Raw genomic sequence first — 18,982 nt, forward strand, 5'->3', positions numbered from 1 at the left:
TGTTATTGCACTTATCGTTGTCTGACATAGAACTTATACATATTTTGCACTTCTAGGTATCAGCAGTGATTCCTGTATTTCAACAGTATTTAGTTCAATGGTATCTGAACTCTAACCTACTGTACTGACAAGGATACATTCTCTGAGTAAATGACAAAGCACTATTGTAAGTTGCTCTGGATAAGAGTGTCTGCTAAATGCCAAAAATGTAAATGTAAATGTTGCTTTAGTCAAATTAGTCCCTGTAATGCCTGCAGTGCATAGCATGTTGAGCCATTTCTTCTCTTGAAGAGGACCACCTGGCCTTAGGCAGATAGCAATAAATATGTCTACTTTCTTTACTGGTGCGTTCCTTAAGCAGTTTCAGGGTGCAACCTCAGACAAGCCACTGCTTGTAGACATAAACCCCATAAAACACCCTACAGGATTCCAGGAAAAAGAAAACACCATACAGCATTCCAGGAAGAAAAAGAAAACAATAGGCAAAATAACCCTTCCATCACTTCTCCTGCCAATGCCTGCTTGGGAACATTAGGAATAAAAAATGACATTAGATAGACTCTGCTTGACTCAGAAACAAAAGTCTTTTCATGACTGTAGTTTTGTTTATTTACTAGCAGAGTAACTCTACTAGTTTCCTACTGATTTTGAACAAAGCACACAGCATAGCTCTCTCCTTAGTAATGAAACCAAAGTGCTCACTTCACACAGACCAAAAGTGTTCCCAGAATAGTTATAAAGGTACTCATATCATTGTATTTTTCAGAATAAGTGTGAGATGGAGAAGAAAGAGGGCAAAGCAAGAGGACATGGTGAATGATAACGCATTATGCACCACAGGTTGGTGATCTTCAAATAGAGAGTGTTGACCCGCACCCTTTCTCGCTCATTCAAGCACACCCGTGTCAGATCCTCCCAGTCACTGGTTTCTGCTCTCCTTTAACCTCTTACACACATAACCCTTTGTGAATGAATGCTTGTTCTGTTTGTTTTGTCTGCTGGAGATACTCCCAGGTGAATTTGGGACTTCCAAAAGAGGGGCATTACCCACCTACTACTCAGTTTACTTTGGAAAAGGAGTCTGATTACATCCTTTCGAGGAAACAGTTTTGAATAGTTTCTTGTCTTTTGCCTTTCTTTCCCCTCTGTTTCCCTCTTTCTCTTTCTCTCTCATTGCATATGCAGCTACATGAGCTTTTGAACCAAAGGGAGTATGTCGTACGCGCTCATTGGAACTTGTGCTTTTTTAACAATTCTTTTCTTTGTTCAAAGTAAAGTTCCAGGTAAGCTTACACTCATCTCTTTTTACAATGTGCATTTATTTTCAAGCTCAAAGGGTGATTTACCTTTACCATGCTGTAAACTGTTAATGTCAGGCAATGAATTGCATTTCTTAGTAAGTATTTATCTCCGTTTATAGTTTTGTGCATGAATCACATAGACGGTGATTTAGCTGTTGTTTGTTTGTGCTCTGGCAAACCTTTCCTTTGCTGTTCACCCATGCCTCCTTGGATGTAAATAGGGCAGTGATCATAACACTATAGCAAAGATTACAATCACTGATGTGTATCTGAAAAGAAAACAGGGCCAATGAAACTGATATAACCAAATTACTATTACTGTAACAAAAGTTAAAATTAACTATAGCAAAGTTTAAAATGAAGGACATCAAAGTTACTATTTATATATAAAAATGTTTAGCTATAAGCATCATTTGGCTATTTAGGGCTACATGTGCTTCTACCAGTACTTCAGGGTTGAAGTTGAAGATTGAAAAAAAAAACAGTCTTGCGCAGGGGCAGACATCTGGGAACCATATGTTGTAATTATTCAACAAAAGAGTTCTGCTCCTTTTTTCCTTTCCAGTTATAATGAACACATTTACACAGACCTGGGAGCTAAGCATTAGTGACATTGTATTGATATTTCCTATTTTAGAATACATTCCTCAGAAATCAATGTCAAACATTTTAACTACTTCAAACACATCCATCAGTGGATTTGAAATTCTCCCTTCTGTTAGATCAGCTAGATGAGTCTTGATATACACACTGTTAGAAGTTTTAGAAATTCTATGTGAACCACTCGTATGGCTAGTGGATATGTGGATAAGGATGTATTCCTTTAAGATGAGGAAATTGAGATGATTTGCATGGAAATTCTAGCAAAGCCAGAATAACCAAGGGTTGGAAAATATCATTTTAGAACACCACTGTGTAAAATAGTTTTTATAGTTTGTTTTATATTCCAGATGCAGAAGCTGAGCTAACTTTACTAAGACCTGGATAGACCAGGAAATCACATAACGGCTTTATGCAGAGTGGAAAGATGAAAGAGTTTTCACTGAGGAGTCACACGTTCACTCTATCCAGACACCAGCCAACAGACAGGCTCAAAAATTGAACCTCAACATGCCAACTACAACAATACAGTGTAGGCAGTTTTACTGTACAATAGTGGACCATGAGCCTGACACAGGCTACACACAGTATAACCAGCAACTCGTGTTAACAAAATTTTTAAAAAGAAAGAAAAAGAAAAGCGCAGCATCCATATTAAAGCATTTGGCACTGGTGCCCTAATGATTAAAACACACCCCAGTTCACCAGTGTAACTGTATACATTTTGTACTCCTCACATACAGTATTTTAAGGGCCTTCTCATTTCATATGCATGTTGTAAGTGACTTACAAAAGTGCTTTGCAGTCTTTATTAAATACATATGCTCAAGTGAACATAGGTCAGTGTCAATAATACTATTAGGCTAGTGCTCTGGCTAGAGTGGAAAAGAAGACAGTAAATGCTTTTAAGTGCATATATAATGTGCTTTTTTACATGTTTAGTGACTCAGTGAAAAGCTGAATCTTCAGTCTTCATTTGACAGAAAGTGTCTCAGCTGTACAGACAGACAGGGGAAGTTCATCCCACCACCTGGGTGCCAGGACATAAGAGTCGCCACTGCAGATCTTCAATGTGTCTGAGCACTGATGGTTCAAGTTGAGCCATGCTAGAGCCTCTACGGCAGCAAGGTGCAGAATGGGGTTAGCCCTCAATTGATCAAGTTGTATTCAGTCAGGATTGCAAGTTGCCAGATAAATGTTAATGGCCAGATATGGTTGTGTACCTTGTCAGCTGGAGTGATTCTGAGGTCTTGACTTGGGAAGACATCTCCAGTGAGATATAGCACTTCAGTCTGGCTGATATTTAGCTTCAAATGATGAGCCACCATCCATGAAGAGATATATGATAGGCATGCCAAAACCTACACATCTTAATTATTGAATCAATTATTTAGTCAAATATTTATTTAAATATACAAAACTAACTGCAATTTGATTCTGGTGTTCATTAAAATACTCTATAACTGATAATGAATTCGGAACTATAAGTTAGACAATTAGACAATAATTTATGTGCCTCTTTTCTTTAATTTTCCCTTAGATGTCCATGTTACCTGCATCTACTCTGAAGATTGCATTTTGCCTTGTTCCTTCACTTCCACTGCTGCTGATGAGGTTGTTATTCAGTGGTACCAGCAGGGGGCGCTGATATACAGTTTCCAGAATGGTGAAGATGAACCTGACGACAGCAGCATGTCATTGTTTACTGATGAGGTATCTCATGGCAATGCTTCCCTGCTTTTGGAGGACAGTAATATCAGGAGCAGGGGGCGCTATAAATGTGTGGTCAACACCACTATGACTGTTCAGGAGTCCTTTGTCATAGTCAAGGTTGAAGGTTAGTTTTGAATATACTGACAGAAATCCCAGCAGAATTATTGTAAAATTTCTGGAATAACATCATATTTTTTGCTACTTGAAAGGAGAAGTTAAATACATAGACTGAACTCTAAGCCTCATTAATCAGCAATTCATGGAAACATGGAGTACATATAGAAAAATGAGACTGTAATGTTTTAGAAACAATTCTAAATTTCTATCCCATGCCCAGTTCTTATAAATGGATAACTGAGATGTTGTCAGATGATGTCAGATGGGGCATGCATTTGTGAAACCTTTGCTGTAAAATCTTCCACGCCATGTTTGTTCCAGCCCTCCTCAGCAAAATCAGCATTGAAGCCAGCTCGTCCGAGTATGTTCAGTGCTCATCATATGGTGTGTACCCTGCTCCTCTGCTAATGTGGTCTACAGAGCCCAGCTTCCCTCCTGGGATTCTGCAGCCTTCCACCAAAATTACTCCAGATTCAAATGGCCTGTATAGCATACAGAGTACAGTGAAGAAAGTGACCAAGAGCTCCCATGTCACCTACATCTGTATCATCACCTCTAAATACAGATCACAGGTTTGGACAGCATCACTTCTTCAGACAGGTATGAGTTCATAGCATCCTCCAAGCTTAAGAAGACATTTCAAATACAAATCAGATAACTTCACAGATATGACCCAAAACCGATGGAAGGGCATTCATTCACTATGATGCATTTTCCTACAGCGAGAGCAGTATCCAATCAGGTAGCACTTCACTCTAGCTCAAACAGAAAATACATCATTTCAGATATTACAGCATATTTGAAAGCAAGAAGAATGGTGCAGCATACCTGTGGGTCCCCAAAACATCTACCAACACATAATGACCATTAAATCTGATCAATCCAGTTAGACATGCTCTCCCAATTCTCCCAAACAAGGTTAATTCATTAGGACAATGTTCCTTAAATTAATGAATTCTTCATTATAAGTTAAATCTGCCCTCTAGTGTGTTTGATGGAAAATACAGGTTAATGCAAATATTTTTCTTCTTTTTACCTTTGTTTTACTCACAGAAATGACTGGAAAAGATGGGCAAGACTTGGTCATTCCATGTATGGCTCCAAAGAATTTGAAAAACTTCACTCTCACTTGGACTTTTACAAGAGAGGAGCAACACAAGGAAATTCTTACCTATTACAGCGAAAACAAGAAGATTGTAAACCAATGGGATAAGCATGCAAAACTGGACCAAGACAAGGCCTTGATGGGAGAAGGGTCTCTTTACTTAGATGATCTAGAAGGCTCAAAACAATCTGGAACATATATCTGTATATTCTCAGGTTCTCAGGCCAAGCACACAGTCCAAACCCGTGTCAATATCAGTGCTTCCAGGGTAGTCCCACAAAAAGGTAGGAAAAAGGAGGATGAGATACAGGGCTTCCAAATAATATTATGAGATTTTTGCATATTTTATTGATATGCTGGCTCTCAGATATGTACATATCCAGTTTCGTGGGTGTCTTCCTCTAGAAAATGTGAATCGCAAGCTGTGGATTTTGGCAGTTGTGGTGGCGGTTCTGGCACTCCTCTGTGTCATTCTTTACATGTTCAGAAAATACAGAGGTAAAAATTATTATTTTTGCCACAGAATCGATATACTCTCACAGTTTCACTCACAGCCACATAATATCAATGATTTCTATAATTAATAACAAATTAAGTGAGAATTTAATTAATTATTTTAATTAGTGGTGTAATGTTTTTATCTGTAGGTAAATCTAAACATTCTGACCAAGGTTTCCAAAGAGACACAGAGCTGCAGGCTATGCACAATGGTATCATCTTCAAATGCTCACACATTTGCATGTCATATCTCACAGAGTTTGATTTAAAAGGCATTTTAAATCAAATGACACCTACTTTATTAGTGATTTTAAATTTTTGTCATTGTTGAAGAATTTGTAAAGCATTTAATTTTACAAATATTTGAAGAAGAGAATAAGAACTCTAGGCTCTCTGTCTTTCTTTCTTATAGAGCAAACAGCAGAGGATATACCAGCTGAAAACAGCCCACTATCGGATCACACCAACATAGACTCATAGCTGGGAAAAAGAAAGAGGAATTTAAGAAAAGAAGAATGTGAGAGGACCAACACCCATCATTGAGGGACAGCTATACATCAAAGATATCTTGTGCCATAACATGCTGGGAATACTTGATGCCCAAGACCGAAACTGTAAGGCTCTTACTTTGCGTATGTTGGTAAAATTTGGGAAATTCAGAGTAACTGATTTTATTATTATTGTATTTTTTTAATGTACACTGATGTGTTCTTTTAGCATGATGAAGAATTCAAAGTACTTCTAGTTGCACTAATGATTAGTTAACATGTTAAAATGGAACACTTCACAATATTAAATGGAACTGTTACGTCTACAACAAACTTCAAACTTATTTCTCCCTATGTAATTTGGTGTTAAAATATGAAATTATTACATTTTTGATGCATTTTTTGTAGATGTGTGTCCTAGGCAAGCTCCCACCTGCTGTCTCAGTCTCCCCTGACCTGTGCTAGCCACTAACACATTTTAACAGCTCGATCCTCATTAGCATTCAGATGCACAGGGACTAAATGACAGGGCTAAATCTTAGACAGTCATGCTACTGGAAAACAAAGTTTGGATTTTGGATTAAAATACACAGAGAAGTTTATGTAAAACAGTTCCAACTCAGCACAGTAAAGTTCGTTTGTGCTTTTAAACTACATTTGTATAATTATAGTGCAGTTATTGAAAAAATAACCAAATAATTTATCTATTTTAGCACACAGTGTACTAATCACTGTGCCTGCAAGTAGGCTTTAAATACTGTTCTGCAGAATATTCAAATGAAGTATATACCCATCTACTTTTTTAATCAGGACACAGATTGCACTCATTTGATCTTCTATGCATTTCTTCACAGATTTGACATATTTACAAACTTATGATCAATGACAGAATCAATGCAACTTAACATGTCTTTCTCCTAAAACTTGCTTTTATAGGTATACAGATTTATTAAGAGAAAGTTGGTCTTTACAGTTAGTATGGGAAAGTTGATCTTTATACTTAGTCTGGAAAATAAATTGCCTTGGTAATTCTAATTGATTAAATAATACCAAATAATTATAATAATATATAAATATAATTCACTGGTAAATGGTCTAAAGTGTATTAGTGCAGTTTTATGTTCTGCTTGCAATCATAAAACTAAATTTTTAAAAAATGTACTTAAAAGTAAAAATGTATAAAGTGTTAAATAATTTTTGTTAAGTGTGCTTAGGTAATGACTAATATTTCTAGCACATTATACGTGTTTGGGGTTCTTTATTCTGGTATAGATTTCTTCATAAATTAGAAATTTAAATTGTTAGAACTCTTTTAGAGAGCAATAAGCACTGAATAGTGAGCTCTTGGTCATGAAACTTAGATAAAGTAGACACAAAGAAATTAAAATTTATACCATATATAAATACTGTTCAAATAACAAAACAACAAAACCCTCAACAAGTACAAAGTTCTCATAGACACAATTAATAATAATTAAGTAATTAAATAAATTATTAAATAATTAAGTGTGTAATTAAGTAATTAAGTAATTAAATAATTAAGTAATTAGGCACAGAGTTATCGTAAAATAACGTTTATGAACCCACCTCATATAAACGTTATTATCAGTACGATTCATCAGCACATATACATTGTATTGGACTCGGCCACATTGTGTTAAAATCATTGTGCCAGCGAGACTGTTGAACAAGCCAAGGCAAGGCATACAGTGAGTCTATGATATACATATAATATCATCTGGGCCTAAACATGAAGAATATGTATCTATAAGTGCGTACGTGGGTTTACTTATGAAAATATCAAGGTTTCTACACAATTTGTCAGCTGCTGCTATAAACGGTTCCTAGTAATTCGCCGTTCTACTTGTCAATGTTACATTGAGCGCGCATGCGCAGGGGGGAGGGAGGCGTCTTAGAGCTCTCAGCACCCTTTTATGTAAAAAGGCAATCATGCTTACCACTTGGCTACATATATGTATACATCTGTATGTTTTCTAGGAATTGATAAAAATATACAATAAATATATTTAAACAACAAGCATGGGATGTGAATTTTAATGTGAATTTAAAAAATGAAACTTAATATATTAGTAATAGTAATATATATTATTGTAATATACTACATTATTGCAATATACTACAAAGTAAAAGTTATACTGCATTACATGTTTTGTAATATGTTCATAAAAACTATGTGACATTACAGTTTTGCAAACATTTAATAAAAGCATGGAATTAATATACTTTTAATGTATTTTAAGTACAAATATGTGTTAAAACAGATACATTTCAGCTATATTTTAATCAGTATATTTTAAATAGATTTATGTACCTTTCTCTCTAAGGATAAACTTTTAACATGGATTACATATATTAAATAAATTTTATACAGTTATACAGTCATACAACAGAAAGCAGAAAATCAGAAAGCCACGTTCACATCTCTTTAGGACAACGGAAGGGATAATCTCCCTAAAACATGATGAGGAAGAAACCGTGAACTGAGCATGATGTTGCAGTTGAACCCGTCCGCCTCTGGATGACACTGAGAAGGGAGGTTATACTCAAAGGTTTTACTGTACCAAAGTAAAACATTGTAAAACAAACCAAAAAAAACCTCAAACTTATAGACACATTCTGCAAATACTTGTGAATTGTTAAAAAATCAACACTGACTTCAAAACCATGAAAAATCTCCTCAGAATAAAATATCCCCATCGAAATGCCAGACAAACAAGAATTTCTACAATAAATCAATGTACTTATTACAATGTTATATTTGTTGCATCCATAAACTACATACGATTGATGGAAAATGCCTAGTTGTTAATGACTAATCTAAGCATTTTGATGTTGTTGTTTTTTCTAGAAGCAGGGCTCGATATAGGATTATATTGAATGCAGTCACACACTTTGCAAAAATGAGAGGAAAATTTTTTTTATTGAATTACTGTAAAAATCATAAATATGTTGTTAAAATAGTAACAATCCTGCATTACAAAATTCCCGATTAAACAGATTACTAAACCTGTTTTCTATCAAATCAAATTATGTATTATCATACTATTTAAATGCAATATAATATAATACATTATATTATTTAGATGCATACTTCAAGATGTCTTGTAAACATAGTTAGTTATATGCAACTAGATAAATATTGGCTAGTAGGTACAGCCAGTTCATTCTTTGTATGTGGAATTTCTCCATAAATAAAAAAGCATGCAAAATGCATAATCCTTTTCTCAAACACAGTAGTCTGTCACAAGAATAAGTTCCAGTAAACTGTGTTTGGAGTTTGAACCATTGACATATGCAAAAATCACCTGAGATTTAGTTATTGAGAAACATGTTTCCAAAAATAATGTGTAAGTAATATAAAAACTGAAATAAGATTATTGCATAATGAAAGGGATTTTATAGTGGACTATATTTTTAGCAAGACAGAAGCACTGTAATGTTCAAAGTGTTTTTAAAAAAAGCTGTTTGTAATATACAGGAGGAAGGGAGCTGTTTTTATTCAGGCTACATCATAGGTATCAGAGGTTAACACACAGGTGAGCATACACAACACAGAACCCATAATCAGTCAAATACCACAAAGCAATGGGATCAGACAGGGATCACAAGGATCACCAGTTAAAAGAAAACCTTATCTGTCTTTTTCTGAGTGATGACTGAACATAAGAACATAAAGCATAAAGTCATTAACAAACCAGTTAATTTACTAAAATTTGACTATATTTTACTACACAATGTGTTGATAAAACAATTATTAACAATCTTTTGATTGCTGAGTCCAAATGTTTACATACACCTAGGAAAAATACATTCAAGTTTTACATATACTTTTCTTAGTATTTGGTTGCATTGCTTTCTAAATGCTTAATTTGAATCAAACACTTGGGAAAGCCTCCCACAAGGTTCTCAAACCTGCTAGAAATTATGTTCTTTCCTTTGGCCAAAACAGGTAAATCAAGTTTCTGAGTAGGTGTTTTTTCACTGCTTGACAGGGTTTGAGGCCATTGCATTAAAGGACTCTCATCAGTAGCTGTAGTCCCAATGATACCTGGTGCCTGCAACTTCACCAGTTCCTTTGTTGTTGTCTTGGGATTCAGTTGAACCTTTTGGACCAAGGTTCACTCAGCCTTGAGAGTTAACGCTGATCTTGGTCTTTGTGGTCCAAGATTTTAATATTTTCATGCAATTGTTTGTAAAGTTTGCTCATGGTACCTTCAATTGCTGGAAATTCCTCCTAAGGAGGAGCTGGAATATAGAGGTCCACAGTATTTTTTTCTGAGGCCTTAACTGAGTTGGTTGGGTATTCCTATGGCGTCAAGAGCTATAAAACCCTAGGTGTAAAGGTAGATCCATACAACCACAGGCGCTTCCCCAGTTAACCCCTAATTATGTCAGTTGGCCAATCAAAAGACCATAAAAGACATTACATCCATTCCTGGAATATTCAACATTTTTTAAAGATAGACGCAGTCAGCTTGGTGCATGTACACTTTTGACACACTAGATCTATAAATATGATATAGTGAATTAAAACTGAAGTAAACCTGTCTCTACTCTAATTGAAGAGTCTGGGTTATATAGCCAATGCTGACAAAAGAGATTATTATAACTGGTTGATTCAATAACTTCTGGCAGTATATCTGAGTAAATTCATTATCTGATTAGGCCAAGTACTTTGAGCAGTATATAAAATTTAAATATGCTAATAAGGGGTTCCAACCAATCTAATAATGGACATTTTGAATTCTGCATTAACATGGGGAAGAAGATAGGGAAAGGATAGTCTGGTAGTCTGTTCTTCATTTGATGCCATTTACAACATTTAGGACAGTCTGTGCACAGGCACATGATACCATGGGATGAGCACACAAATAGACAAGTACAAAATATTACCACACACACACACACACACACACACACACACACACACACACACACACACACACACACACACACACACACACACACTTGTTCCCTGTGTAATTGCTTTTCTTTATGGTGTTGGTTACATGGTCTGGACAGGGCTACTCTCCTTATGTCCACTCATGAGCCCCTCGGTTAAAGTTTTACAGATTTAATTGATGTGTCTACACGCGTCTCTCTCACTCTCTGTTACTCATGCACACACAGACTCACAAAGTGGGCGAAACAGCCAGCGAGACACAGAGAGAGCGAGAGAGAGAGAGAGGGAAGAGAGAGAGAGAAAGAGAGAGAGGGAAGAGAGAGGAATTCTCAAAGGAAAAAAACAAAAGATAGACAGAAAAGAAGAGAGAAAACGAGAGACAGGCACTTAGAGAAAACCAGAGAGAAAGAGGTAGATGAGAGAAATGCAGGAGTAGCAGAGAGTGTGACATAACCTCATTAGCATGATGCCAGGGAGCTTGCTTTCTGCTCTTCTCTTCATGATCTCTCTGAGGACGTGTCTATCTACAACACATCCCCCAAAAGGTAAGCTGTTCCTTCTTCACAAAACAGACATGTGCTAAAACAACAGCCTGTTACTAAACTTATGGAAAATAGTGTATATATATATATATATATATATATATATATATATATATATATATATATATATATATATATATATATATATATATATCTCACATGAAAATGCATGAACAAAATAACATTTTCAGTTGGAAAAGGCTAACGTGTTTTGTAAAACAGATAACATTTTAACTATCCAACAAAGTTTTTTATCCTTCTTTGAATACGAACTAACTTTCCTGGCCCAGACTAAGCTTTGTCACAAGCTGTGATGTAGTCACAGCTCAGTGGACCAGGTGTGGTAGGAAACACCATTAGTCTTGGATTAATGCCCTAGGTGTGAGAAGAAAAACAGGCCCTGTTACTCATTAATACTTGCTCTGCAGCAGAGGGAAATCAAATAATTGATCAGACATAAGAGCTTAATTTACTAAGCAAAGGGAGGTGAGATACACTATGCTGACAACTGACAACATTGCTGCATATCATTTTATGTCTTGGTGTGTAGCTAAAATGACAGAGCAGTTCAAATATTACGTAAAACAAAGTATCACATAAAAATGATCAACATGACTCACTGTCTGTAAGATACTCATAATTTGGATTTTCCTAGAATGAAAAGCAATACCTTCTATTTACTTGCCTTGGAATCAGCAGATATTTATATTAGCTCTGTCAATGATAAATGTCACGAGTGAACATGTGGGATTTCACAGTCTTTGGGAGTGGTTTGGTTAAGGCGTGACAGTTTTCGTAGCTGTCAGCAAGAACTCTCACTTCTGCTTCTGTACAATAGATGCTCACGTGACCTGCCTGCTCCATGAAGACTGCATCTTACCCTGCAGTTTCAAGCCCACAGGTGCCGTAGTGATCCACTGGTACAAAGAACAGATCCCAGTCCACAGTTATTACTACAACAAAGACCAGTTCGGTCTCCAGAACAAGCACTTCAGTGGACGGACTTGCCTGTTTAACCCCCAGATTGCCCAGGGCAATGCGTCTTTAGTGTTACGTAAAGTGAAGGTGCAAGACAGAGGGCGGTACAAATGTTACACCAGCACCAGGAAAGGCAACCAAGAGACTTTCGTGAACCTAGGTGTGAAAGGTCAGTTTGATGGCATATATAAACATGCAATTGAATGATAAAACAAATAATTCCACAAATGCATTGACAACCAAAGGAAAGTAGCTTGTACCATTACTACTGGAGCAGAACCTACACAAAGCATTTTGTTATGGTAAATTGTGATATCAGAATACAATTGCACAAATAATATCTGGTCAGCTGTGATACCCTTTTTATTTATTAATTTATTTATTAACAAGATGAATCCAAGTAACTGATTGTCACCTCTGGCCAACGTAATGAATCTTTCTGCATTCCAGCTCTGATCCAGCTGGTAAAGATTGAGATTACAGAAGAGAAGGTTACCTGTCTGGCCCAGAACATCTACCCTGCACCTCAGCTGTTCTGGTCCACTGAACCACCCACTGAGCCGAACAGCCTCCAGAACCATACCCGCAACATGTCCGATTCAAAAGGCTTGTTCACCATTGAGAGCACCATTGGCATTCTGGGTAATATCTCTCAGCATGCCTACTTCTGCTCAGTCATGTCTGCAGATGGGAGTCAGGTGTGGACAGCATCAGTGAAACAGCAAGGTATTAGAGATGGCAACATGGGGGATCAACCATTATTGTGAAATCACTATAAACAACAAGAGCAAACAAATCTCAAGCTTTATCAAAGGACTGCTCTCAAGTACCTGAAAAGCTAAATTGATTATAATTGGGTCCTTTATTTAACAGATGAGTTACTTGGTGAGGAGGGGTCTGCACTGCTAATCCCCTGTATGGTACCACAGCCTCGCCACAACTTCACTCTCACCTGGACCTTCATCAGAACTGCCGAGCCGGTTATCATCCTCACCTATGACAGTCGGACCCGTAGGGCCTCTAACCCTTGGGAGATTCAAGCTGAGATGGACCTAGAACAGGCACACTTGGGCAATGGTTCTCTGACTCTATCCAGTCCTGACAGCTTGAGTCAAAGCGGGGACTACACCTGCACCTTTTCAAGCTTTCATGTAAAACACCAAGTCCACACCCGGGTCAATATCACAGTCCGAGTGGCAGGTACAGTCTAAATATATGAGTATATAAATCCTAATCTCCTTTAAAAAGTGGTAAATATGGCAGGCTTTCAAAAACAATTAAGAGCATTCCCCCATTATGGGGGGAGCGTGTTACCATAAGAATTGTGCCCTTTGATATATTGACCAGAACTGGCAAAAAATAATCCATAAACCCTGATCTAGCAGCTACTACTACTAGTAATACTACGTCTATCCCCATCATCACCAATACCAGCACCACCAATACTATTCTTACTATTACTGCTACTACTACTACTACTACTACTACTAATAATAATAATACACTACTACTACTACTACTACTACTACTACTACTAATACACTACTACTACTAATAATAATAATACACTACTACTACAACAACAACTACTACTACTACTACTAATAATAATACACTACTACTACTACTAATAATAATACACTACTACTACTACTACTAATAATACACTACTACTACTACAACAACTACTACTACTACTATGAATAATAATAATTCACTACTACTACTACTACTACTACTAATAATAATAATACACTACTACTACTACTACTACTACTACTAATAATAATAATAACAATAATACACTATTACTACTACTACTACTACTACTATTACTACTAATAATAATACACTACTACTACTACAACAACTACTACTACTACTACGAATAATAATAATTCACTACTACTACTACTACTACTAATAATAATAATACACTACTACTACTACTACTAATAATAATAATAACAATAATACACTATTACTACTACTACTACTACTACTATTACTACTAATAATAATACACTACTACTACTACTAACAACAACAACAACAACAATAATAATAGTAATAATAATGTGATTCCTTTTTTATAGATGAAGATGAAAATGTTTGTAAAAGGTCATGGTGGGGAACCGCTGCCTCGGTTTTCATATTTGTGCTAACAATATCAGTGGCTGTGTCACGATGCTTCAGACTCAGAGGTAAATTAAATAAGATCACTGGTGCACCATCTCTGTACATTTTTTTCTTGACTATATACAGTCATATAATATCTAGATCATTAAATTCTCATGCATGACCTTCCATGCATTTACACTACGTTATTAATAATTATTCCCAGGAGAGCAGCATGTACAAAGTCATGCAGGTGTCAGAAAACGATGCAACAGAAGAACCCCCAGGACTGGTAACTAAAGGAAATAATAGCATTTTTGTAAGTAATTTTGTTCTTATCCAATGATGTTTTCTCCTGAGTAACTTTTTCCTGCAGATACTCCATTGCTTGATCGACAAGCACCGAATGAACAGAGACACAATGGACTGGCCTCAGGAGAGTTGGGTACCAGTGTTGCACAGTTACATGAAACAGATGCTGAAGAACCAAAATTTCACAAACCAAAGCCACATGCACTCGAAGCTTCTTCCCCTCCAGCCCCTACAACAGAGGGAACTATGTTAAATATAAATGTGGATAAGAGTCATGTCTCTACCCCTGGTACGCCAGTGACAGGAATTGCCTCCAGGTCATCCACGCCAATGATTAATACATCAAGACCACACACACCTAGAGTAGGGGCACCTGCTACTGCTGATCCAGGAAGAGAAAGATGTGAACCTGATTTAGCTGCAAGTGAGACAGTGCCCACAGGAAATGACCATGAGGGAGGGATCCAAGCTCATGAAGGAGTATATATTAATGATACCAATATGTCCACAGAACCTGAGTCATCACAGATTAATGGATTCAGGTGATTCATAAATAATACATATATTACAAAACACGATAGCTGCCAGAGCCTTGAAAAAATAGTCGTGTCATGGTTGAAGGTGGTGGGTTGATGTTACATCAGATTCCTTCCTCTTTATGATTTCAACTGAAATCTCAATGTAATAATTTAATCTGGGATTTTAGTTACGAATGAAAACACCTACAAAGCATATCTACAGCTAAAATTTAAAGTATAGGCTATATATTTCAACTTTATACAAAGGAGATTTGCTTTATATATGATTGTGTTGTGTATGATTGATCCAATCCTGATATTAATCTTAGTAATATTAAATTCTGTAATTTTATTTAGATGCTTAAATAAATTATATCCAGATCCTTTAACCAGATCACTCAATTTGTGCGAGAGTTAGCAGGTGTTTTCCTTGGAAAGGATTAAGTTCTGACATGGGACATGTGGTTAAATCAAGAAGGATAAAAATTTTAATTACTATAACAGCATTGCTGTCTCTGAATATGCTAGCCCACCATACTGGACTAAAAGACCTGCCCCAAATGCAGTATTTTTGAATGGAAAAGTATTCAAAATAAGAGGGGTAAGATCTGATCTTGTACTTTATTGTTTTCTCCATTCATCCATATCAGAAAAAAATTATTTCTCTACAGCAAAGTGGATGGCCTTGGGTGAAAGAAAGTAGGCCAACAAACTGAATGTGACTTGGACACTATAAATAGTCTATTGGGATGTAGCATATTTCAGTGATTGTTATGCAACATAGTGGCGCAAAAGGATACAATTAGAACAACAACAACAAAAAAAACCAACTAAACACAATTCCCGCAATCCATAAAAATAAACTCTTCACACATTAAACAATGGCTGATTGCATTGTCTAAAAAAAATACTATTGCATTGGCATTCATGCACTCACATGAGTGCGTATAGGGTGCCATTTCGAACACAACCTCTGTGTATCCTCTGACGTGGGATTGTGTTGATACACACATGGTGTTAAATGGCTCACTATATACTGGTCACATACCGATATTTTCTGCAGTATACGAACAATATGAATTTAACAGAATGCCCATGTTGACATTCTACTATGGCCAAGTATTTCGGTACACGAACAAGACAATTTCTAAAGTAGCCTACTGACATATTATACTTCACCTTTTTTTGTATAACTGATTGATATGCTCACACTCCATTAATTAAATAATTTAGTATAATTAAAGGAACCCCAATGCCATACTAAATTCACAGAAAAAGCTAGAGTGCTGTAAAGAACACAAGTCATTTTAGGCTTACCATGCACCACATAAAAGTAGAGGTGGGGCTACTAGTGGCTAAAATAAAACAGTAAATGCACTTACATCAGCTCTGGCTACATCTATGAATTACAAATGCAATTTGACAAAAACACTTATGCAATAAAACATTTGCATATTCACTATGTATTTATCTGTTTAATTCAAACAAGTTAGTGTGGCTACTGCATTTCCCTTGGCATAGTTAAATAAGGAGTTTAGTACATGGAGCTGACATGCTGTGAACCTCAATCATGGTTGTCTCCTTCTTCAAATGCAAATTCCACATTAGTAAAGGAGGGCAGTAAAATGTGTACTAAAATATTTCTTAACAGTCTTGACGTATTAATAATTACGCACCCAAGATTTGCATACAGGAGCCCGTGCTCTAGCATAAACCAGACAGGCACGGCTGATGTTCATATAGGCCTATAACACTATCCAGGGAACATTAATTCAAAGTTGTCAGTGTGTTATGTTTGTTAGTTAATTGTTAACTATGTATACTACTATGATGAGAATACAGTATGCGATATACTGTACAAGTACGCCATTTCGAATATGCGACCTGTCCGATACTGTCAGACGAAAGCTCAACTTAGTGATAATTGTCTATTAACCAACAGCGCCCTATATGAGTAAATTATAATGTGCAGCAAATTTCGATTAAAATCTGTCGTTTCTGACCAGTGGGATGCCTTAGTTATTTAAACCTTCAACCAATAGATGGTGCGAGTTGCTTACTTTCCGTGAGTCCAGCCGCTCATATGAGGTCTGTTCAGCTTTCTTCTGGTTCCAGATTATGTGAGTTCTGGTGGAGTAAAAGATGAAAAAGTGAAAATACTTAACAAAGCCGTCTTAATTTCACTTCCAAAATAGCCTACGTCCATTAATAAATGGATAAATTATGGAATAGATTTATTCGCAACACGACTGAAAATATTTCTTTATTTTATTATTTACGGCTTACTTTATTTTAAGCAGTACATTGCGAAATGGACTGTAGTGGGGCTAGTTAACATATGACATTCTTATACGGCATTATTCTAGATGTCTGGTTGTACTCTACGTGTCACCACCAGTTAGATCAGTAATTCCAAGATTACTTAAATTTCCAGACTATTTATACTTCTTACAGTCTGCCGAATACGATATGCAAGTAATGTCTGAAAACAAAGACTTGCCTGTCGGAATAATATATTCTAGTAGTTAGGCTATAACATGAACCGAAGAGCAGTTACCGCAAAATAGAGACAAAATAGCAATACCATAGACGCTCAATTATGCAGTTCAGTCAATAAGACGTCTTTCCAGAGATACAACTAGTGTATGAGGCGTGTTTCCTGTTTATGAACAGAGGATCTTGTAATTGTGCTTATTTGAGTTGTCTGACGTTTTCTGGAATGTACGTTACGCTTGAATTAAATCGTCTTTTAAAAGACACGTGAGACTTTAATTAATTATAAACGTGTCCGGTTACAGGATATCCAGCCAGGCTATTAAAATAACAATGAGGATGCGAAGTTGTTCTCAGCAGGACTAAAGCAGACACTGCTCCCTCAAATTTTGTTATCCAAGGGTTTTGTTTGTTTGTATGTTGATTTGAGAACAGCCCTTCATGCTATTTTTACATGGTGAGTAAGTCTACATTTACGTTGAGACATCAACCTCATCAGACAGCTCACCTTAGCTCAATTCTAGATTCCTATTAACCTTTATATACCAACGTTGACATTAATGTAAAAATAAGGAAATAGGGAGAACTGAGTGTAAACATATCTATTTAAATGCCACGGCAAACAGTCTCCATTATCGTCTTGGCATTTTAGAAAATATGTAATATTTGTAAGATTTCGTATAAATAAATATTGTAGCTGTTATGAGCACCTGCTGGACTGGTTCACAGGTCAATAGAAATATGACAGAAATAAGATTCTAATTTATATGCAGGTTTCTTTTGTTTGGTCAGAGTGGAATGAGGTTGCATGAGGCTGTCTATCAGTCAGGTCCAATAACACTGCACCAGAACATAGCATGGTTGATGTGAGACACAATATCAGGGTCAACTCAAAAGCTGGTTCCACTTAGGCTATTCACTAGAACCCACTGCACGAACATTAGGGCCTTAGTCACATGAGTAGAATGTTGCCATTAGCACTGTTATAGTTAACCTGAAGCTCATTCCTAACATTGCTCTCTGTGCTTATCCAAGGCACGTCACTGACTTTTTTGGGCCAGGTATAAAAATGTGGTGTGAAAAGATAAAACAGGTACTTGTGTAAGTCACATGGGTCACTGAGTAGAAAGGGGTGATTTATTTTTTCCTTCCCACGGTTTCACACTTTTGCATTTCAGTTATTTTAGTGTGAGTTCTACTGAATGCAGTAAAACATACCACAGTTTTGGATTGTTCTAATAACCTTAATTAATTGGCTACTCTAGCTGAGTAGCC

The 18,982-nt window shown here is 36.4% G+C and overlaps 2 protein-coding genes across 4 annotated transcripts; both read left to right on the plus strand.

Annotated features, from left to right (window-relative positions):
* The first annotated feature begins 904 nt into the window (after window positions 1–904).
* Window positions 905–7,979, plus strand: hhla2a.1 (HERV-H LTR-associating 2a, tandem duplicate 1). Of its 3 annotated transcripts, XM_081701768.1 has the most exons (8): window positions 905–1,014; window positions 1,186–1,283; window positions 3,442–3,738; window positions 4,053–4,331; window positions 4,785–5,120; window positions 5,242–5,334; window positions 5,484–5,546; window positions 5,747–7,978. In XM_081701768.1, the coding sequence occupies exons 2-8, from the start codon at window positions 1,214–1,216 to the stop codon at window positions 5,812–5,814; spliced, it is 1,206 nt and encodes a 401-aa protein (XP_081557894.1). In that variant the 5' UTR covers window positions 905–1,014; window positions 1,186–1,213; the 3' UTR covers window positions 5,815–7,978. The 3 variants fall into 3 exon arrangements, with proteins under 3 accessions (XP_081557894.1, XP_081557895.1, XP_035391655.1); XM_081701769.1 differs by lacking the exon at window positions 905–1,014 and having other exon boundaries at window positions 1,021–1,283; window positions 4,152–4,331; window positions 5,747–7,979; XM_035535762.2 differs by lacking the exons at window positions 905–1,014; window positions 1,186–1,283 and adding an exon at window positions 2,780–3,029.
* Window positions 7,980–8,722: 743 nt separating this feature from the next.
* On the plus strand, window positions 8,723–15,264 carry LOC145652390 (uncharacterized). The gene is made up of 7 exons (XM_081702304.1): window positions 8,723–11,291; window positions 12,127–12,435; window positions 12,717–12,992; window positions 13,140–13,466; window positions 14,363–14,470; window positions 14,611–14,676; window positions 14,761–15,264. Exons 1-7 carry the CDS (start codon window positions 11,210–11,212, stop codon window positions 15,240–15,242), a joined length of 1,650 nt encoding a protein of 549 aa, XP_081558430.1. The 5' UTR covers window positions 8,723–11,209; the 3' UTR covers window positions 15,243–15,264.
* The last annotated feature ends 3,718 nt before the right edge of the window (window positions 15,265–18,982 follow it).

This window comes from Electrophorus electricus, chromosome 19, assembly GCF_041902795.1.
Source record: "Electrophorus electricus isolate QZ-2024a chromosome 19, ASM4190279v1, whole genome shotgun sequence".
In the NCBI taxonomy this organism is placed as follows: Eukaryota; Metazoa; Chordata; class Actinopteri; order Gymnotiformes; family Gymnotidae; genus Electrophorus; species Electrophorus electricus.

What these genes read in the sequence shown, in the direction of transcription:
- hhla2a.1 (XM_081701768.1), top strand. Translation starts at nt 1,214, where the DNA reads ATGTCGTACGCGCTCATTGGAACTTGTGCTTTTTTAACAATTCTTTTC. An exon ending in CAGGGTAGTCCCACAAAAAG is followed by an intron (nt 5,121 to 5,241) that starts GTAGGAAAAAGG and finishes GTCTTCCTCTAG; the next exon opens with AAAATGTGAATCGCAAGCTG. An exon ending in GCTGCAGGCTATGCACAATG is followed by an intron (nt 5,547 to 5,746) that starts GTATCATCTTCA and finishes TCTTTCTTATAG; the next exon opens with AGCAAACAGCAGAGGATATA.
- LOC145652390 (XM_081702304.1), top strand. Translation starts at nt 11,210, where the DNA reads ATGATGCCAGGGAGCTTGCTTTCTGCTCTTCTCTTCATGATCTCTCTG. An exon ending in CGTGAACCTAGGTGTGAAAG is followed by an intron (nt 12,436 to 12,716) that starts GTCAGTTTGATG and finishes TCTGCATTCCAG; the next exon opens with CTCTGATCCAGCTGGTAAAG. An exon ending in TATCACAGTCCGAGTGGCAG is followed by an intron (nt 13,467 to 14,362) that starts GTACAGTCTAAA and finishes CCTTTTTTATAG; the next exon opens with ATGAAGATGAAAATGTTTGT.